We start from the raw sequence: 19,778 nt of genomic DNA, 5'->3' as shown, positions 1-19,778 counted from the left end.
CTATTTTGCCAGCCTTCCAGACAATTTTTCTTGTTAGAAAAACAGAACAAAATAAGAATACTTCTGTCTCTCTGATCACTTAGAATTTTTCTGATAATACCCTTTGGCTAGAATACTTAAAGATGAGATGAATCTGAATTTGGTTTTGGAAGAAACTCCATACATTAGGAGCTGCTGGTCACCAATATTTCCACTCTTGTGCATCATCCCATCCTAGGTTCTCTCTACCCAACCAGCATGCGCATCAGTGAAGAGGGGCGTTTGGTCGTGAACTTCAAGACGGAGGCACAGTTCCATGGCTTGTTTGTGCTGTCACATCCTGGTAAGCCCCATTACCCACAAACAGCCACTCTCCAGACAAGAAGAAGATAGGTTTTCCATATTTGCATGTGTTTCCACATGCTTACCTATGAGCTTTGAAGCCCTTAATTTCAAATGAATTATGTATGAGCTAGTATCTACACAAGGGCTTGATCGTTGTTCAATTATATGTCTCATAAGCTACAAAATCATCACTGTAGACTACTAGAGGAAATACCAAATGGTTAAAGTTAATTTAAAAGAAAACTCTATTGGGAGTTCCCTAGTGGCCAAGATCCAACATTTTTACTTCCATGGCCTGAGTTCAATCCCTAGTCAAGGAACGGAGATCACAAGCCACGTGGTACCGCCAAAAAAATTAATTAATTAAATAAAAGAAATAAAAGAAAAATCTACCAAGTTAAGAGGAATTTTCCTTTAGATGGAGATCATAGCCACAACATTCCCATTCTCTACTTCACATGCGTTGTTCAGAGATTTGAATTTTGATCACTTATTCAGCAAGCACAGCTCTTTTCCAGGTATTGTAAGAGACCGTTATAATGGTGTCAGAAGAAGCACTTCACTATGATACCTAGTTTCAGACATGTTAACTCTCTTAAGTATTAGCTACGTAATTTTACTAATTTGGTGGATTGTGCTATGCATATCAATAACGTGGCAGTCACTAATGTCCCATGTTTAAGCTTTTCTAAAAATTTCATTTCATCAGAAATAACTTCTTATTCAACTTCACATTACTAAACTGGCTTGCACATTTTACTGGTGTGCCAACTCATGTCAGATTGGAAGGGGAAAATAGTTCACACGCTGTCTTCTGTGTCCTTCCTTTTTCTGGATCCAAGCTCTAAACAAAAGAGAGACTAAGGCTGAAGATACAGGAAGAGAAAGATGGTTTGCTGTAATTTTGTGAGTCTGAGTTCTAAAATACAGAACCAAAAAGAATCATTTAGCTTTATTGCAGCTGACTGTTTTGGAAAAATGAGGATTTCCTGGTCTTTACAGTGTCCTTCTGCATGTCTACCTTTCTAATAAACTGAGTCTTTGTTTAGACACGATTGAGGTAATCTAATTAAAATTAGACTCCATTTATAAATTGGGTTTTCCCGGATATGTTTACCCAGATGCGAGTAGACTGAGTTTCACTTCATAGCTTCAGTGCACAATGAATGCATTCACATCAGCCTTTATTGAACGGCTGTGCCTCCCTGGAAAGTAGCCTTGAACCATCTGAGCATTTCTGTACAATTATTTCTTGACAGAATTATAGAGTGGAAACAGCACTGCATTAGGAATGAGAAGGCACATATCCCAGCTGTGTGATCGGACCTAGTCACACAGTCACTCTTAGTCCAGTTTCTTCATTTGCGAAGTGAGGATAATTATTTAAGCCAACTTTGCAGGCTTATTATAAGAATACATGCAAATAAGGTATCATAAGGCACTTTGAACGCTCCAAATTGTTATGACCCTTTTAACCACTAGACCGTTATTGTTGTTGGCACTTTTCTAGCATCCTTCACAAGCTCAACGATCATGTCAGTCGATCATCCAGGTCTAACTTTTTCCCTGCGTCTCATAAGGAGTGAACCAACCTATAACCAGCCAGTCCAGCAGTGGAGCTTCGTATCTGACTTTGCAGTAAGTGTCTAAGGCTCTTCACTTATCTTTGTTACTTCCTTTGACTGCATCTCAGATTTTTAAGTGAAAAACACAAATGTCCTCTCTACTCCTTAAAGGTCCGTGACTACTCGGGGACCTACACAGTGAAACTGCTCCCATGCACCACGCCATCCCATCAGGAATACCGCCTGCCTGTCACCTGCAACCCCAGAGAGCCTATCACTTTTGACCTTGACATCCGCTTCCAACAGGTGTGTCTCATAGAATGCTTTTCCCGTGTGTACCTGTGTGTGTGTGTGTTAGTTGCTCAGTCATGTCCGACTCTTTGCGACCCCATGGGCTGTAGCCTGCCAGCCTTCTCTGTCCATGAGATTCTCCAGTCAAGAACACTGGAGTGAATTGCCATTCCCTTGTCCAGAGGATCTTCCACGCCCAGGGATCACACTCTGGTCTCCTTCATTGCAGGCAGGTTCTTTACCGTTTGAGTTATAGGGAAGTCCCTTTTCCCATGTAAAAGTCCACTTTGTTAAAGGCATAGTTTACTTTTATCAGTAAAAAAAAAAAAATTCTCACGCAGTGACTTCAATTCTTGCATGCTGAGAAAAAAGGAAGTCAGGCAGGAAGGGAGCAAGAGAGGAAGGAAAGAGGAAAGAATTGCCCTTTATTCCTTACTGGTTCAGTATATCAAATCCACAGTTTAAGAGTATGTAAGGGTTATTTTTTCTTACGTCATCTGATCTCCTCCTGGAGTCTGCTGCCTTGGAGATTTGAGACTTTTCCCTAGAGTTCTGCGCTTCTTTGTCTTGTTCTTGATCATTGAGGAGAATGAATATCCTATAGTTTATGCCACCTCAAAGTACCTAATTGTCAATATGCATTAAAAGGAATATGATAAAATCTTTTGCCCAAGAACTTACACTAAATGTTGGCCTTCTGCTGACTGTGATATTTATACATCCTTTATATATCCCAATAGATCAGTGGAAATAAGCTCAAGCAATGCTAGTTAGCCCCATTCAAAAAATGATTTAACCTTGTGGTTCCCTGGTTAAGGCCTCACCTTCCAATGCAGGGGGTTCAGGTTTGATCCCTGGTCAGGAAGTTAAAATCCCACATGCCTAGCAGCCAAAAAAAACCAGAACATAAAAAACAGAAGCAATATTGTAACAAATTCAATGAAGACTTTAAAAATGGTCCACATCAGAAAAATGCTTTAAAAAATGGTTTAATGTTGACCCTTTTGCCTTCTTAAGAAAGGCAAAGCCAGTGTTATAATTCCTTAAGTCGGTTTGGTTGGACATGAAATTGATCCCAGTGCAGTGTTTAGTGTTTTTTATGCCAGAGTACAGTGCATGTGTGTTTCTGCAAATAATGTGTTTGTGCGCCACCAGAACCATCAACAACACATAAGAGGGCTTTTACACCTGGTTTTAGGTCAGTGACCCAGTGGCGGCTGAGTTCAGCTTGAACACCCAGATGTACCTCCTCTCCAAGAAGAGCCTCTGGTTGTCTGATGGATCCATGGGATTTGGGCAGGAGAGCGACGTTGCCTTTGCAGAAGGTATCACTTTACAAATGAGAGGCCTGCTCTGTCTGTCTGCCATTGTGTCTGTGGTCCTTTGCTTTATTGAGATTGTGATTGAGGGGGACAATTACAACTTATTTTATAGTTTTGAGAATGTAACTGTGTCTTTATCATTTTGGCAGAGATGGGGGACGGGTTCATTGAAACTGGATACATGTTTAATGTGCTTTGCGACCCCATAGACTATAGCCCTCCAGGTTCCTCTGTCCATGGGATTCTCCAGGCAAGAATACTGGAGTGGGTTGCCATTTCCTTCTCCAGCTGATCTTCCTGACCCAAGGATCAAACCTATATCTCCTGCATTGGCAGGTGGATTCTTACCACTGAGCCACCTGGGGATCCAGATATATGTTACAGGATGATTTTTATTCTCAGAAAATCAACCTTTATTTCCCTTAGTGAAGTGAAAGTCTCTCAGTCGTGTCTGACTCTTTGCAACCTCATGAACTATACAGTCTATGGAATTCTCCAGGCCAGAATACTGGAGTGGGTAGCCTTTCCCTTCCCCAGGGGATCTTCCCATCCCAGGGATCGAACCCAGATCTCCCGCATTGCAGGTGGATTCTTTACCAGCTGAGCCACAAGGGAAGCCCAAGAATACTGGAGTGGGTAGCCTATCCTGTCTCCAGGGGATCTTCCCTACCCAGGAATCAAACCGAGGTCTCCTGCATTGCAGGTGGATTCTTTACCAACTGAGATTTCCCTTAACTAAGTGATTTTTGAAACAAGTCTGCAATTTTTTCCTTGAATGTTTTTTGTTTTTCAATTTGCATGCACTCAAAATTTCATACACTCAAGTACATGAGAATGTAGCTCATGGGTTAGGGTTGTGCCTGTCTTGTTCAGTAGTGTATTCCCAGAACCTAGCAAAATGCCTGGTACACACGGTAGGTGTTCATTCAGTAGTAGCTGTGAAATAGATGAGGAGATACCAGGAAGTTGCATTAAACCCTCCTTTAAAAGCAAATAAAGCTAATTCGGCTTTTTATTGGTGTTTTCTTTTTTGTGTTATCCTATAATGATTTGCCTACATCTTGCCAACTAATGTACTTGTATAAACTGGACTTTAACTACAATGGGATGTTATGAATGTTAAGTTATAAGCCATGCCTTGAGGTTATTCCCACTGGCATGTAAGGGTCAATAAATCTTCCGTACTTGCGGTCATCTGCCAAGTGGTCCTATCTGAGGCCTGGGAGTGGACCAGACCCTGAAGCTAATGCAGGAAGTTCTTCAACATTTGATACCAGACTAGGAAGAGAAGGGAATACTACTGTTAGTGTCATTATTGTCATAAACTGTTTGCTGTGTCACATAGACACACCGTATCCCTTAATAAAAAGGACATTTCCACATGTCTGTTGCAGGTGATACCATTTATGGTCGAGTCATGGTGGACCCGGTCCAGAATCTAGGTGATTCCTTTTACTGCAGCATTGAGAAGGTGTTTCTGTGCACCGGGGCTGATGGCTACGTTCCCAAGTACAACCCAACGAACGCAGAATACGGCTGCTTGGCTGATTCACCTTCACTCTTATATAGATTTAAAATTGTGGTAAGTGCTCTGACCCAAACAATCAACCAGATTAGACCGTCAAAGTTAATTGTTTCTGTCTTCTATTTTAAAACAAAAGCATCTTTTAAAATGAAACCAAATGGTGACATTTTATGGTAATGGGTACTTGCACAAAACTAATAGGAAAACCTCCTGCGTTCGCAAACGTTGGCGTTATCCACAGCAATCCTCGTTTTCCTTATTGCCTGAAGGACAAAGCTCAACCAGAGACACAAACCACCAGCTTTGGAAACGTCCTGTTTAATGCCAAACTGGCGGTGGATGACCCTGAAGCTATCCTGTTAGTGAATCAGCCTGGATCTGATGGATTTAAAGTCGACTCAACACCACTCTTTCAGGTGAGCCAGAAACAAGGTTACTTACAATAGCTGTGCAATCACATGCAAGTCACTTAACATCGGAATGCCTCAGATGTTTCCCACATAAGAGGCAGTAATTGCCGTATTGTGTAGAGTTACTCTGAATTTTTTGAGTAAGATAATGCATTTAAACCTCACTGGACCATCCTGAACATTCCATAAATGTTAGCTATTATTATGTTTATCAATATATTCATGGTATTTTAAATCTATGTGTAATGAAGACCCTTATTCAGCCCAGAGTATAAATCTAAACCTGTTGGTTAGGAACTCTGGTAGTCTTATTCAAAATCTCCTTTTGTTTGACTTTTCATGGCTATCTTTATTAGAGTGATCTTATATGAACTGCTGGACTCAGGAAAACAATTGTTCACAGCACAGAAATCTCCATTCTTCACAGAGCAAAATAGGAAGAGCTAACCTAGAGACAAAGGATAGAAAGAGACCCAGGAGACCATAACACTGAGCAGAGAAATGAGACAAATTCAGAGATGTGTTCACATTGTGAATCCTTGGGGTAGCAGGTGCATCTTTTAGGATGTTTACTGAAAATTGACCAAATAGGATGGGCTGGAGAAATATATTACCCTTATTCCACTAAGGGTTTCTCTTATGGCTCAGCTGCTAAAGAATTCACCTGCAATGCAGAAGACCTGGGTTTGGTCCATGGGTTAGGAAGATCCCCTGGAGAAGGAAAAGGCTACCCACTCCAGTATTCTGGCCTGGAGAATTGAATGGACTGTATAGTCCATGGGGTCGCAAAGAGTTGGACACGACTGAGCAACTTTCACTTCACTATTTCACTAAAGAGGGAATTTAAGGAAGCATGTCTATTATCCTGAATCTTTTCAAACAGGAAGTTGAAGTATGGATTTTTTTTTTAATATTTACTTGTTTATTTATTTATTTGGCTGTTCAGTTCAGTCGCTCAGTCATGTCCAACTCTTTGCAACCCCATGAACCACAGCACGCCAGGCCTCCCTGTCTATCACCAACTCCCGGAGACTATCCAAACCCATGTCCATTGAGTCAGTGATGCCATTCAACCATCTCATCCTCTGTTGTCCCCTTCTTCTCCTGCCCCCAATCCTTCCCAGCATCAGGGTCTTTTCCAATGAGTCAACTCTTCGCATGAGGTGGCCAAAGTATTGGAGTTTCAGCTTCAATATCAGTCCTTCCAATGAAAACCCAGGACTGATCTCCTTTAGGATGGACTGGATGGATCTCCTTGCAGTCCAAGGGACTCTCAAGAGTCTTCTCCAACACCACAGTTCAAAAGCATCAATTCTGCGGCGCTCAGCTTTCTTTATAGTCCAACTCTCACATCAGTACATGACCACTGGAAAAACCATAGCCCTGACTAGACGGACCTTTGTTGGCAAAGTAATGTCTCTGCTTTTAAATATGCTATCTAGGTTGGCCATAACCTTCCTTCCAAGGAGTAAGTGTCTTTTAATTTCATGGCTGCAATCACCATCAGCAGTGATTTTGGAGCCCAAAAAAATAAAGTCTGACACTGTTTCCACTGTTTCCCCATCTATTTCCCATGAAGTGATGGGACCAGATGCCATATCTCAGTTTTCTGAATGTTGAGCTTTAAGCCAACTTTTTCACTCTCCTCTTTCACTTTCATCAAGAAGCTCTTTAGTTCTTCTTCGCTTTCTGCCATAAGGGTTGTGTCATCTGCATATCTGAGGTTGTTGATATTTCTCCCAGCAATCTTGATTCCAGCTTGTGTTTCTTCCAGCCCAGCGTTTCTCATGATGTACTCTGCATATAAGTTAAATAAGCAGGGTGACAATATACAGCCTTGACATACTCCTTTTCCTATTTGGAACCAGTCTGTTGTTCCATGTCCAGTTCTAACTGTTGCTTCCTGACCTGCATACAGGTTTCTCAAGAGACAGATCAGGTGGTCTGGTATTCCCATCTCTTTCAGAATTTTCCACAGTTTATTGTGATCCACACAGTCAGAGGCTTTGGCATAGTCAATAAAGCAGAAATAGATGTTTTTCTGGAACTCTCTTGCTTTTTTGATGATCCAGCAGATGTTGGCAATTTGATCTCTGGTTCCTCTGCCTTTTCTAAAACCAGCTTGAACATCTGGAAATTCACGATTCATGTATTGCTGAAGCCTGGCTTGGAGAATTTTGAGCATTACTTTACTAGCGTGTGAGATGAGTGCAATTGTGCGGTAGTTTGAGCATTCTTTGGCATTGCCTTTCTTTGGGATTGGAATGAAAACTGACCTTTTCCAGTCCTGTGGCCACTGCTGAGTTTTCCAGATTTGCTGGCATATTGAGTGCAGCACTTTCACAGCATCATTCAGGATTTGAAATAGCTCAACTGGAATTCCATCACCTCCACTAGTTTTGTTCGTAGTGATGCTTTCTAAGGCCCACTTGACTTCACATTCCAGGATGTCTGGCTCTAGGTGAATGATCACACCATCGTGATTATCTGGGTCATGAAGATCTTTTTTGTACAGTTCTTCTGTGTATTCTTGCCACCTCTTCTTAATATCTTCTGCTTCTGTTAGATCCATACCATTTCTGTCCTTTATCGAGCCTATCTTTGCATGAAATGTTCCTTTGGTATCTCTAATTTTCTTGAAGAGATCTCTAGTCTTTCCCAATCTGTTGTTTTCCTCTATTTCTTTGCATTGATCGCTGAGGAAGGCTTTCTTATCTCTCCTTTCTATTCTTTGGAACTCTGCATTCAGATGGGAATATCTTTCCTTTTCTCCTTTGCTTTTTGCTTCTCTTCTTTACCCAGCTATTTGTAAGGCCTCCTCAGACAGCCACTTTGCTCTTTTGCATTTCTTTTCCATGGGGATGGTCTTGATCCCTGTCTCCTGTACAATGTCACGAACCTCTGTCCATAGTTCATTAGGCACTCTGTCTATCAGATCGAGTCCCTTAAATCTATTTGTCACTTCCACTGTATACTCATAAGGGATTTGATTTAGGTCATACCTGAATGGTCTAGTGGTTTTCCCTACTTTCTTCAATTTAAGTCTGAATTTGGCAATAAGGAGTTCATGATATGAGCCACAGTCAGCCCCCAGTCTTGTTTTTGCTGACTGGATAGAGAGCTTCTCCATCTTTGGCTGCAAAGAATATAATCAATCTGATTTCGGTGTTGACCATCTGGGGATGTCCATGTATAGAGTCTTCTCTTGTGTTGTTGGAAGAGGGTGTTTGCTGTGACCAGTGCGTTCTCTTGGCAAAACTCTATTAGCCTTTGCCCTGCTTCATTCTGTACTCCAAGGCCAAATTTGCCTGTTATTCCAGGTGTTTCTTGACTTCCTACTTCTGCATTCCAGTCCCATGTAATGAAAAGGACATCTTTTTTGGGTGTTAGTTCTAAAAGGTCTTGTAAGTCTTCATAGAACCGTTCAGCTTCTTCAGCGTTACTGGTCGGGGCATAGACTTGGATTGCCGTGATATTGAATGGTTTGCCTTGGAAATGAACAGAGATCATTCTGTCATTTTGAGATTGCATCCAAGTACTGCCTTTCGGACTCTTTTGTTGACTATGATGGCTACTCCATTTCTTCTAAGGGATTCCTGTCCACAGTAGTAGATATAATGGTCATCTGAGTTAAATTCACCCATTCCAGTCCATCTTAGTTCACTGATTCCTAGAATGTCAATGTTCACTCTTGCCGTCTCCTGTTTGACCACTTCCAGTTTGCCTTGATTCATGGACCTAACATTCCAGGTTCCTATGCAATATTGCCCTTTACAGCATCAGACTTGCTTCTATCACCAGTCACATCCACAGCTGGGTATTGTTTTTGCTTTGGCTCCATCCCATCATTCTTTCTGGAGTTATTTCTCCACTGATCTCCAGTAGCGTATTGGGCACCTACCGACCTGGGGAGTTCATCTTTCAGTGTCCTATCTTTTTGCCTTTTCATACTGTTCATGGGGTTCTCAAGGCAAGAATACTGAAGTGGTTTGCCATGCCCTTCTCCAGTGGACCACATTCTGTCAGACCTCTCCACCATGACCCATCCGTCTTGGGTGGCCCCACACGGCATGGCTTAGTTTCATTGAAATAGACAAGGCTGTGGTCCATGTGATCAGATTGGCTAGTTTTCTGTGATTATAGTTTCAGTGTGTCTGCCCTCTGATGCCCTCTCGCAATACCTACCGTCTTACTTGGGTTTCTCTTACCTTGGACGTGGGGTATCTCTTCACGGCTGCTCCAGCAAAGTGCAGCCGTTGCTCCTTACCTTGGACAAGGGGTATCTACTCATGACGGCCCCTCCTGACCTTGAATGTGGAGTAACTCCTCTTGGCCCTCCTGTGCCCACGCAACCGCCACTCCTTGGACCTGGGGTGACTCCTATTTATTTGACTGTGCCAGGTCTTAATTGTAGCAAGCAGGATCTTTAGTTCCAGCATGTGAACTCTGAGTTGCGGCATGCAGGATCTAGTTCCCGGACCAGGGATTGAACTCGGGCCCCCTGCATTGGGAGCGCAGAAACGGAGCCACTGGACCACCAGGGAAACCCTGTTTTTTTTTCCTTTGTGTTTGTTTTTATTGTTAACCCTCAAAACATTTGACCTCTTCTAAATCCTGAAGTCTTCGAAGAGGCATCAGAAAACACCTTTTCACAGACCCTGAAAAAGCAGAAAAAGTTTTCTATGGCCTTATATGTAAATACACAGCAAGACGCACTAGAAAAAGAGCTCTGAGCTTCAGAAAGTCTGACCTCTAGTCCTGCCTCTGATTCTAACTTGTTCAATGATGTTGGGCAAGTCACTTAACTGCTATGTATTCTCATTTGCTCATTTCTAAATTTTTAAAAATTTTTAACTTTTTATACATTTTTAAAGGTTACTGTCTTATTTACAGGTATTAATATTACAAAACATTGGTTCTGTTTTCCACGTCATATAGTACATCCTTGTAGATTATCTTGCATCCAGTAGTTTTTTTATCTCCCACTTCCCAACCCTTATGTTACCCCTCCCTCTGCTGGTAACCACTCATTTATTCTCTGTATCTGTGTCATCCACTCATTTTTTAAACGAGTACGGTATGGCTGGAGTTCTCTGCAGCCCTGACAAATATTTACCAGCACGTGCTCCCTTAAGAGTTGCACAGAGTATTTTACAGAGTGCTTTACACAAAGCCTTGTACAGACTACACATGTAGCAATATTAAATATATTAATTCTGCAGACTAAATTAAATGATTATTCATGATCTCTATTATGAATTTCTCTTGCAGAGAGTCATGAATTTTTAGGTTGGCCTAGGATTAAATTTTCTAATGAGTAGAATTGTGTTTCTAGGTCACTCTGGGTCGAGAATGGTACATACACACCATCTACACAGTAAGATCGAAAGACAACGCCAATCGAGGCATTGGCAAACGCAGCGTGGAGTACCAGTACCACTCTTTGGTGAGTCAAGGGAAGCCCCAGGCAGCTACCAAGAGCCGGAAGAAAAGGGAGATCAGAAGCAGCCCTCCGCTGGCGGGGGAAATCGGGGCTGAGAACAACCGGGGAACAAACATCCAGCACATCGCCCTGGACCGCAGCAGCAGGAAGCAGATCCTTCACGGGAGGGTTTCCCCTGACGGTGTCCTCCCCCGGGAGCTCAACAGTCCCAGCTCTGAGGTCAGCCTGCTCACGGTGGTGGGGGGCGTCGCGGTGGGACTCCTGGCCGTCATCCTCACTGCCGTCGCGGTGATGATGCACCAGGGCAAGAAGGGTGCCAGGAGGAAGGACGCGCCCAAGGACCCCGGCAGCTGTGAGCCCATGATGCCCACGGTAAGCCATCACAGCGACAGCTCGGAGGTTTGATGGCCGCAGGGGAAACCCAGCCTTTTCCTCCAGCGCCCAGGAAAAGACAATCGAAACCCAGTGCTTCTGTCTATGGCAGAGAATTGGGGACTTCTGTGACAAAGCTGCTCAGAGGACCTGACTGTACTAGTGAACGTTGATTCGCATTCTGTCTACTTGTTCAGGCGTCAGAGGACACATTCAGACCGTAGACCACATCTTTCCTCTTGCCCAGAAGGCATCAAGTATATATGCAGGTGTACACAGAGCCATGGTAGACGGCGACGAATGTACTCACCTTAGGCATTTTCTCTACGCAGTGGAGATGAACCTGGTGCTCACAGACTCCTTCAGAAACTTAACAGGAGTCTCTTGTTGCTATATTGGTGTGAATCTTGAAGGTGCAATTATCACACTGTTTATTCATTATATAACATTTTAGTACTCAAAAGGTTTTCATTAGTAGTCTCGAAGAGTGGTAAACACACTGTTTATTGTGACAAGTTTTCTAATAGGCGAAGACAGCATGGAATTATGACCAAGGGTAGCTCAACCCACAAATCACCTTTTTTTCCTACTTGAGAGGGAGCGAAAGGAAAGATGGAGAGCAAGTAGCTTAGCCGCTTGCATTTGCCTTGTTCCTCATCTTCGTCAGATCCTTCTTGTTTCATTTGCTTATTTAATTTTAAATTAAACCAAAGAATATGTTAAGTCTGGAAAAGATATCTGGTTGAAGAGAGACTGCTCCGTTTGGGTACACAGTAAGAAATAGTAGAGTTCTTGCATGATAATATACCTTACTGGTGCTCATTTGTTGGACACGAGAAGGATGGTGACAGTTCGATGATGAAGAAATGCCATAGAGTTAGATCCCCATTTACAAGACAATGTTCTCGAAGAACTGAGCCTAGATATTTGCAGTATTGAACCCATAAATGATAAGGAGAAATGTCATTATGATGGTGAAGGGAGAAAGTGGTATTTATTAATATAATATGTTTAGCCAAAGTGCCTCTTACATATGCTTTATAGAATAAAAGAACATTTTGACGATGACACATGAGGTTAAGCCTCACAACAGCATTACACAATGAGGTCCAACACTTCAATTGTCCAGAAGACATTTTGTTAACTTTCTAATCAGCACCTGGTCCAAACAATGGGCATCCCTTCAAGCATCATTCCAGAGAGGATCTTAGAGGTGGCCAGCATCACTGATCATATTCCTCTACTTCTTCTTTTGTTGGCCATGCCACAGACATGGAAGATCTTACTTCCCCAACCAAGGATCGAACCCATGTCCCCTGCAGTGGAAGCTCAGAGTTCTAACCACTGGACCACCAGGGAATCCCCAATCATATTCTTTTTTGATCAAAGAAGAAAGCTTCAGCTCTCTGACATCTTCAGTTCAGTGAAATGACGCATTGCAGTCCATCTCAGTATCTAAAAATACTGCTTCCAGGGTTAAAAACCAAGGAACTTGAGTGAGCTTGTCTGGAAAGCCTCCCATTTTCTTTCTGAGAAATGTGCTTTCACCAAATAGCAGAATTTTCAATTGATAAGGGAAAATGTCAATAGTTTGGTGACCAATCTTCCAAAAGTTAGTACATGTATTTCAAGTGGAAATAGGTCAACAGGAAAAGAACCTGACCTAAAGACTCACCCTCAAGTGCTGCCTGGGATTCCTTCTCCTGCCTAGGTATAACCTGGCCAAGCTGGACATCCTGGTGGACTGGAGATTTTTAGAAGTTCAATGGTTCAGTCAGTAAAGAAACCGCCTGCACTGCAGGAGACACAGGTTCAATCCTTGGATCAGGTAGATCCCCTGGAGCAGGGCATGGCAACCCGCTTGCCTGGGAAATCCCATGGACAGAGAAGCCTGGTAGGCTGCAGTCCATGGGTGACAAAGAGTCAGGCACGATTGAGTGACTAACACAGTCACAGCAGCCTCCTCAGGTCATTCAGGCACTTTCAAGTTGGTGTCTGTGAGCCCCAGTCATTTCGCTTCACTGAAAAAAAGAAGTGACATTGGTGCTGGGAGAGAGGCCAGAAGTAACCGGTGCTTCCTTCTCTTCTTTGGGGCAGCCCTGAACTTGACATTCAAAGTCTTTTAAAGGACAGGGTAGACTGTAGTCTCCTTCCATTGGGGAATACATAAATGTCACCTACAACTCCAGTGTAGGTGGTCCACGGGAGGACTTCTATACACAGAAAGTACTGTATGACCCAGGAGATCACTTATCAAGTAAACATTAATACTTTCTTAATGATCACTTTTCCTTTTACTTTGCTTTTTGATAGATGCTTAGCGACTTCTTTGGCTACCTCGTGACTTGCGTAGGAACGAGCATTTCTTAAGCAACTTTAAATAGCATGTGGACTTTTTTACTACTTAGCATTGGATTCAGTTTTATGGAAACTTAGAGCAAGTACTCTCAGCTGACTTTGTATTACATTCAATTAAGATGCTCTGAACCCGATTGTCAAACAACCTTGAGGGTTTCTGTCACTGAGTATGTCATCAGGGAAGTGTCATTACAAGAAGCTTATTGTAAGCCTTTGGGCCAGGCTGGTTTTATACCAAATTTCTCTCTACAATGAGTTGTTCTGATGAGATGACTTTGGATAAACTGGAGAGTTCACATAATATAGAAAATTCCCTTTCTAGAAAAATCTCTTCCTCTCTGCCCATCTCCTTCTCTATTTCCCTTTCTCTTCTTCTTCCTTCTTTCCTCCCCATGGGGGTGGAGGGGAAAGAGCCTATGGGAAATGGGCAGGTATAGCTTTCTTAAGTATGAGCTACTTGGACTTCTGCATCCTTCTTTAATATCTGTACACTTAATATGTGATTTAATAGATGTCTAATCATTAAAAACTCTTTAGTGGAAAAAAAAGGCATCAGACATATGCTTTGCTGTGCAATAAGACAGACCCTAATAGAATAGTTTCAAGTTTTAGAGAATCATTCTGGTAAAATAAATTCCCATATATACATAAAATAAATACCTTAAATAGATTCCCATAGAGGACAGGGTGTAAGCAGTAATCACTCCTTAGATCTCAGTAGCTTCTGACTCCAATAAAACAAGGTCTGTTGACATTGCATAGAAAACACAAAACTCAATATTAAGCATTAACTGCTCACCTGACATATGAACCATGAAACATTAAAATGTATAAGTGTGTTTGAACAGATAGTTTTATTTATTTCAGTTCATTCCCTCAGTTAATATTTATTGAATGTTCCTCTAGGATTAGCCCAAGCTACTCTTCTTACCCTGGGGCAGGCTACAATCAAACACGCCTGTTTCTTTGGACTGAAGGGATCAAGATTTGCATTTGTTTCCCTCTTGGATGAAGAAGACACCAAGCCTATCTGTGAACTCTAGTTTAACAATCTCTCTCCACACTAGCAGAAGAGTCAGCTCTTCTCCATCTAAAGAACCCCACACGTTATTGATCATTCTGAACACAGATTTAACACCAGATATTTCAATAAGAAATTTAATAGAATCATCCTTCACAAAACTGCAGAGAAAGTATGTTGCAGAGATGTGGGTCGCTGAGTCATGCCTGACTCTTTTGCAACCTCATGGACTGTAGCCTGCCAGGCTCCTCTATCCATGGAATTTCCCAGGCCAGAATACTGGAGTGGGTTGCCATTTCCTTCTCCAGGGGATCTTCCTGACCCAGAGACTGAACCCCCATCTCCTGCACTGGCAGGGAAATTCTTTACCACTGAGCCACCAAGGAAGCCCCAGGTAAAAGCCCCATTTTACCTCTTATTATTTTGCAATGTACCAACTCCAAAGTGTTAGTCACTCAGTCATGTCCAACTCTTTGCAACCCCATGGACTGTATCCTGCCTGGTGTCCATGGAATTCTCCAGGCAAGAATACTGGAGTGGATTGCCACTTCCTTCTCCAGGGGATCTTCCCAACCCAGGAACTGAACCAGTGTCTCCTACGTCTCCTGCATTGCAGGCAGATTTTTAACCATCTGAGCCACCAGCCAACTCACCAACTCCAAAGTCAATTTTTAAAATGAAAACAGAACTGTGTAAAAACCACAGAGAGCCCTTCCTCAGACAAATCGGTGCTAGGGGTTAAAATAGCCCCAGCCTGAGAAATGTTAGGGTAACAATAACAGTGAAATGTAATGACATTTAGATTTTAAGAGTCGGAAATTTGATTTCAGCTACTGCTTTGAAAATATCTATTTAGGATTAACTTAGAAATCAATGTTATACTTCTTTAATAGGAAAAAGAAAAAAAATTTTTTTAAGATGCAAATAATTTACAAATTAGAATTTACATAATTGTACTAATTTGAAAGCCAGAATATTATGGATCTTTGAAACTTTCATTTTTTTTCTAGCCATGATAGCAATAATAAAAGGATGGAAACAGGTGTCTTCACTGACCATATGGCAGATGAATAGAACGCACATGCGCAGCAGTCCATCTTGTCAAGACTTTCAAAAGTATAATTTGGCCAGAAACTATAAATACTACTCTTAACACACACACAGAGGCTCACATGCATAAAAAAAAAAAAATCACACTTCAGGAATAATGACCCAAAAACCATAGTTTTAACTGAAATTGCCCATTATGAAGATTTTCAAGGTCAACACAATGCTCATTTATAAAAACAGACCATAGTGGGAGTTTCTTTGATACTAATTCAAAGGTTAATGTGTTTCCTTAAGAGATCTTTTCCCTAGAACTGATTCCAGCATTATTAATACATAGTAATGACATAGGTTTCTAATTTCTTCTTAGAAACTATTATCCATATGTTCAAGGTAACCCTGTTTAATTCTCTCTGTTTCCATATCCTTGGATAGTAAGAACATAATACTTTGAGATTTTGGTAGTTATTTTGATAAGAGATTCTAAAACAGAAGTGCATGATATTTTCCTACAGTTTTTACTAAAAAGATTACAAAGAAACCTTTAAAATAGGGAAAGAAAGCTGATTCTTTTAGAACTAAAGTTGATAAAACAATACAGACTAATGTGAGACTCTTCATTTTCATGGAAGAAAAATGAGAATGTTGAATTTACAAACTTTTAAACAAGAAAGGTTTTTTTTTCCCTTTGCTGTCTTTCAAGCGCATTTGCTTTCTGTTCCTTGACGTTTGTTTGTATTTTTTTCGTTATTGCTAAAGAACAAATGCAACAGCAGCTACTTTTACTTTGTTTTCCTTCCCTTTTCCTTCCTTTCTTTCCTTGTTCCTCGCGTGGGCTTGTTTTTTTCCCTCACTGAGATTTGTCATTTTTTCAGTAATGCTTCCCTTTTAGTTTTGAAACCATTACTGTTTTCACTGAATCATTAGTGTTCTCAGTCATCTGAAAGCTGGCAAGTGAGCACAGGGCTTGTGCAGTGTCCCTTCTTTAGAAAACGTTAAGGCTTCTGGATGAAGAGGGGAAAAAAGAACTTCCTGCAAAAGATCAAAAGCATCATATTGAATAATGTGATGACAATCTGTGTCTTGATTTTTCTCCCAGTGGAGATTCAACATTGACATTTAAGATGTAGAAAACACCCCTCTAAGAATTTAATTGAGCAAGAACAAAAGGTCAAAGATCACAAGATGAGGTTGTTTTGGATGATGGAGTACCTTGGAATGAAATGAATGGCCAAAAACTTTGTTAAAATGTTAACAATGTTGAAGTATTTAAAATTTCAATCATCAAATGCACAAAACTCTTTTACTACTTCCCAGATGTGGCCTCCACTGAGTACATGATTGTTTAGACACTCTCAGTGAATTTCTGCTACAGATATTTATTTTTTCTGATATTTGAGTGATCCTGTAACAGGAAATCTCAGTGCTGTAGCTAAAAAGAAGAAGAAAGAAAAGAGAAATGCAAACTTTAAAAACTAACATTAAAAACAAAGACCATTATAATAAAAATCACTTAAAATATAAGAAGATAATTATTGATAAGACTAAAAGAAAATTTCTGTAACGGCCCACATTAAGCACGTTACAAAAAGAAGTACAAAGCAGAGTCTTTGTCTGTGGCTTTAGGAATTCAAGCTTTTGGCAAGATATTTTTTAAGTCCATTTGTCTATACAAAAACTTTATCCTGGACAAAGAATTGTATGCTTTATAATCATTTTAAGTGCCTGCTTGTATATCAAGTGCCCTCCAAAACACTCAACAAATTTATATTTATCTAACCACCGAGTGACATAACTGTGTGTAATAGAATTATTTGAGAACTTAATAGCCTTTGTGATTTTTCCCATGGGAATTCTTCAAACAGAGTCTAGGTTTTTTTTTTCTCTATTCACTAAGGCACTGCATATTTGCTGGATATCGAAGTTTATCCCTGGGAATTCAATTATGCAAACAATTTGGAGTTATTCAGTCTTAAGTCCATGTCTAAACAAATTCTTGCTACCCCTTGTGTTTTATAAGTGCACCTGTTTTCCTTTACAACATATCACATGTTGAATATAAATAAAACCCATATAAACATAAAAGTGTTCAAATGGCTAAGTTATTGGGGTGTATTCTATACTTTTTAGCCACACAAAATTCACAGAATCCCTGTGGTCTGCAATGACTGGCAGTTGTTTTCCATTCTGATTCTACAGCCTTGAGCATCTGTAGGTTTTCAGCCTGGGACCTGAACCCCCATGATTTCCTTAATGCTGGTGGTAAAATATTGCTGCTCCTCAGGGTCTTAGTGCCTGCCTACCCATTGTAACAGGGGCAGACGCAGCCAGGGGGCTGCAGGGCAGTGGATATTTAGAGGCAACGACATACTTAGGTGACTAACACTTCACGGGGTGGGGCTATGGGGGGTGAGAGGGAAGGTTGACTTGACTGGCTAAGCTCTGAAACCCTGCCCAGCTGCACTGGTGACGATGAACCAACTCACCTGATTTGTTGCCAAGGGTCTTTACTGTCAAGGAGATTAGTCACTTCTTTGTAAAGTTAACCTAAGTCAATGGGCTTCCCTGGTGCCTCAGTGGTAAAGAATCCACCTGCCAATGCAGGAGACTCAGGTTCTGTCCCTGGGTTGGGAAGCTCCCCTGGAATAAGAAATGGCTACCCACTCCAGGATTCTTGCCAGGAAAATCCCAGGAACAGAGGAGACTGGTGGGCTACAGACCATGGGGTCGCAAAGAGTCGGACAAGACTTAGCAACTAAACAACAGCAACAAACCTAAGTCAATAATTTCATTTGGTTTATTTTAATATCATTTGATTATTTTCAATCATTTATTTATTTTACATTAATTAGTATTTATTTTATTTTTGTTGTTGTTGACCACACTGCAGGATCTTCGTTTCCTTGACCAGGGATTGAACCCACACCCTTGGCAGTGAAAGCACAGAATCTTAACCACTGGACTGCCAGGGAATTCCCTAATATTTTAATTTAATACCAAAAGGAAACAAAAAGACAGCCCCTTATTGCTACTGAAGAGGTGAAAGTGAAAGTCACTCAGTCGTGTCCCACTCTTCGTGACCCCATGACTATACAGTCCATAGAATTCTCCAGGCCAGAATACTGGAGTAGGGAGCCTTTCCCTTCTCCAGGGGATCTTCCCAACCCAGGGATCGAACTCAGGTCTCCCGCATTGAAGGCGGATTCTTTACCAGCTGAGCCACAAGGGAAGCCCAAGAATCCTGGAGTGGGTAGCCTATCCCTTCTCCAACAGATCTTCCCAACCCAGGGATTGAACCAGGGTCTCTTGCATTGCAGGTGGATTCTTTACCAACTGAGCTATCAGGGAAGCCCTGCTCTTGAATAATCCCCCTAAATGGGCAAAACACACAGAATTAGGTAGAGTGGGGGGGAGGGGAAAGTCCTGTGTCAAAGTTCTCCCAACACTTCCAAGACTCAGGGGAGGTTGTGATCAGCAACAGAAATGTGTGGATGGATCGGTCAGTCCCTGCCACAGAAGGAAAAGAAGGTCTGTGTGATGGAAATTTCCAAGCTGTGAGAGAGAAAGCCTGGCCTTCAGGAGCTTGGGGAAGGGAACCAAGAAAGGGAAGACTGACTGCCCAACTCCACAAGGATGCTGACAGTTAGAACTAAGATCTCCCTGCCAGAAAGTCACGACCACCCCCAGAGGTGCCCAATTTAAAGGAAACGTCCCCAAACTAGAATTAGTCAAAGTGTAGCTGACTAGAGAAAAAAGCCATCAGGAGATGAGTCAGGCCCATTTGAGCTGACACAGACTCCTGCCTAACCACCAGCTGCCATATCTTATATGGAAAGTGAAAGTGCTAGTCTCTCAGTTGTGTCCAACTCTTTGCGACCCCATGGACTGTAGTCCGCCAGGCTCCTCTGTCCATGGGATTCTCCAGGCAAGCATACTGGAGTGGGTTGCCATTCCCTTCTCCAGGGGATCTTCCCAACCCAGGGATCAAACCTGGGTCTCCTGCATTGCAGGCAGATTCTTTACTGTCTGAGCCACCAGGGAAGCCCAATAAAACTCTTAAATATAAGTTTTATTATAATTCAGGTATGACAAGGCCAACA

General features: G+C 41.7%; 1 protein-coding gene across 1 annotated transcript in view; it reads left to right on the top strand.

Annotated features, from left to right (window-relative positions):
• The window catches only part of FREM2 (FRAS1 related extracellular matrix 2), a 159,164-nt gene extending 145,006 nt beyond the window's left edge, over positions 1–14,158 (top strand). Inside the window, exons 18-24 of the mRNA XM_081547767.1 lie at positions 218–322; positions 1,835–1,962; positions 2,061–2,195; positions 3,379–3,505; positions 4,897–5,084; positions 5,297–5,443; positions 10,773–14,158. Coding sequence (XP_081403893.1) covers positions 218–322; positions 1,835–1,962; positions 2,061–2,195; positions 3,379–3,505; positions 4,897–5,084; positions 5,297–5,443; positions 10,773–11,285 — 1,343 coding nt within the window. The 3' untranslated portion in view covers positions 11,286–14,158. The remainder of the gene's footprint in view (positions 1–217; positions 323–1,834; positions 1,963–2,060; positions 2,196–3,378; positions 3,506–4,896; positions 5,085–5,296; positions 5,444–10,772) is intronic.
• Positions 14,159–19,778: the final 5,620 nt, after the last annotated feature.

Source organism: Giraffa tippelskirchi, chromosome 12 (assembly GCF_054371585.1).
Source record: "Giraffa tippelskirchi isolate mGirTip1 chromosome 12, T2T-mGirTip1v1.2.pri, whole genome shotgun sequence".
NCBI classification, from domain to species: Eukaryota; Metazoa; Chordata; class Mammalia; order Artiodactyla; family Giraffidae; genus Giraffa; species Giraffa tippelskirchi.
The sequence above is the reverse complement of the archived record's forward strand: the minus strand, read 5'-3'. Positions and strand labels throughout refer to the sequence as shown.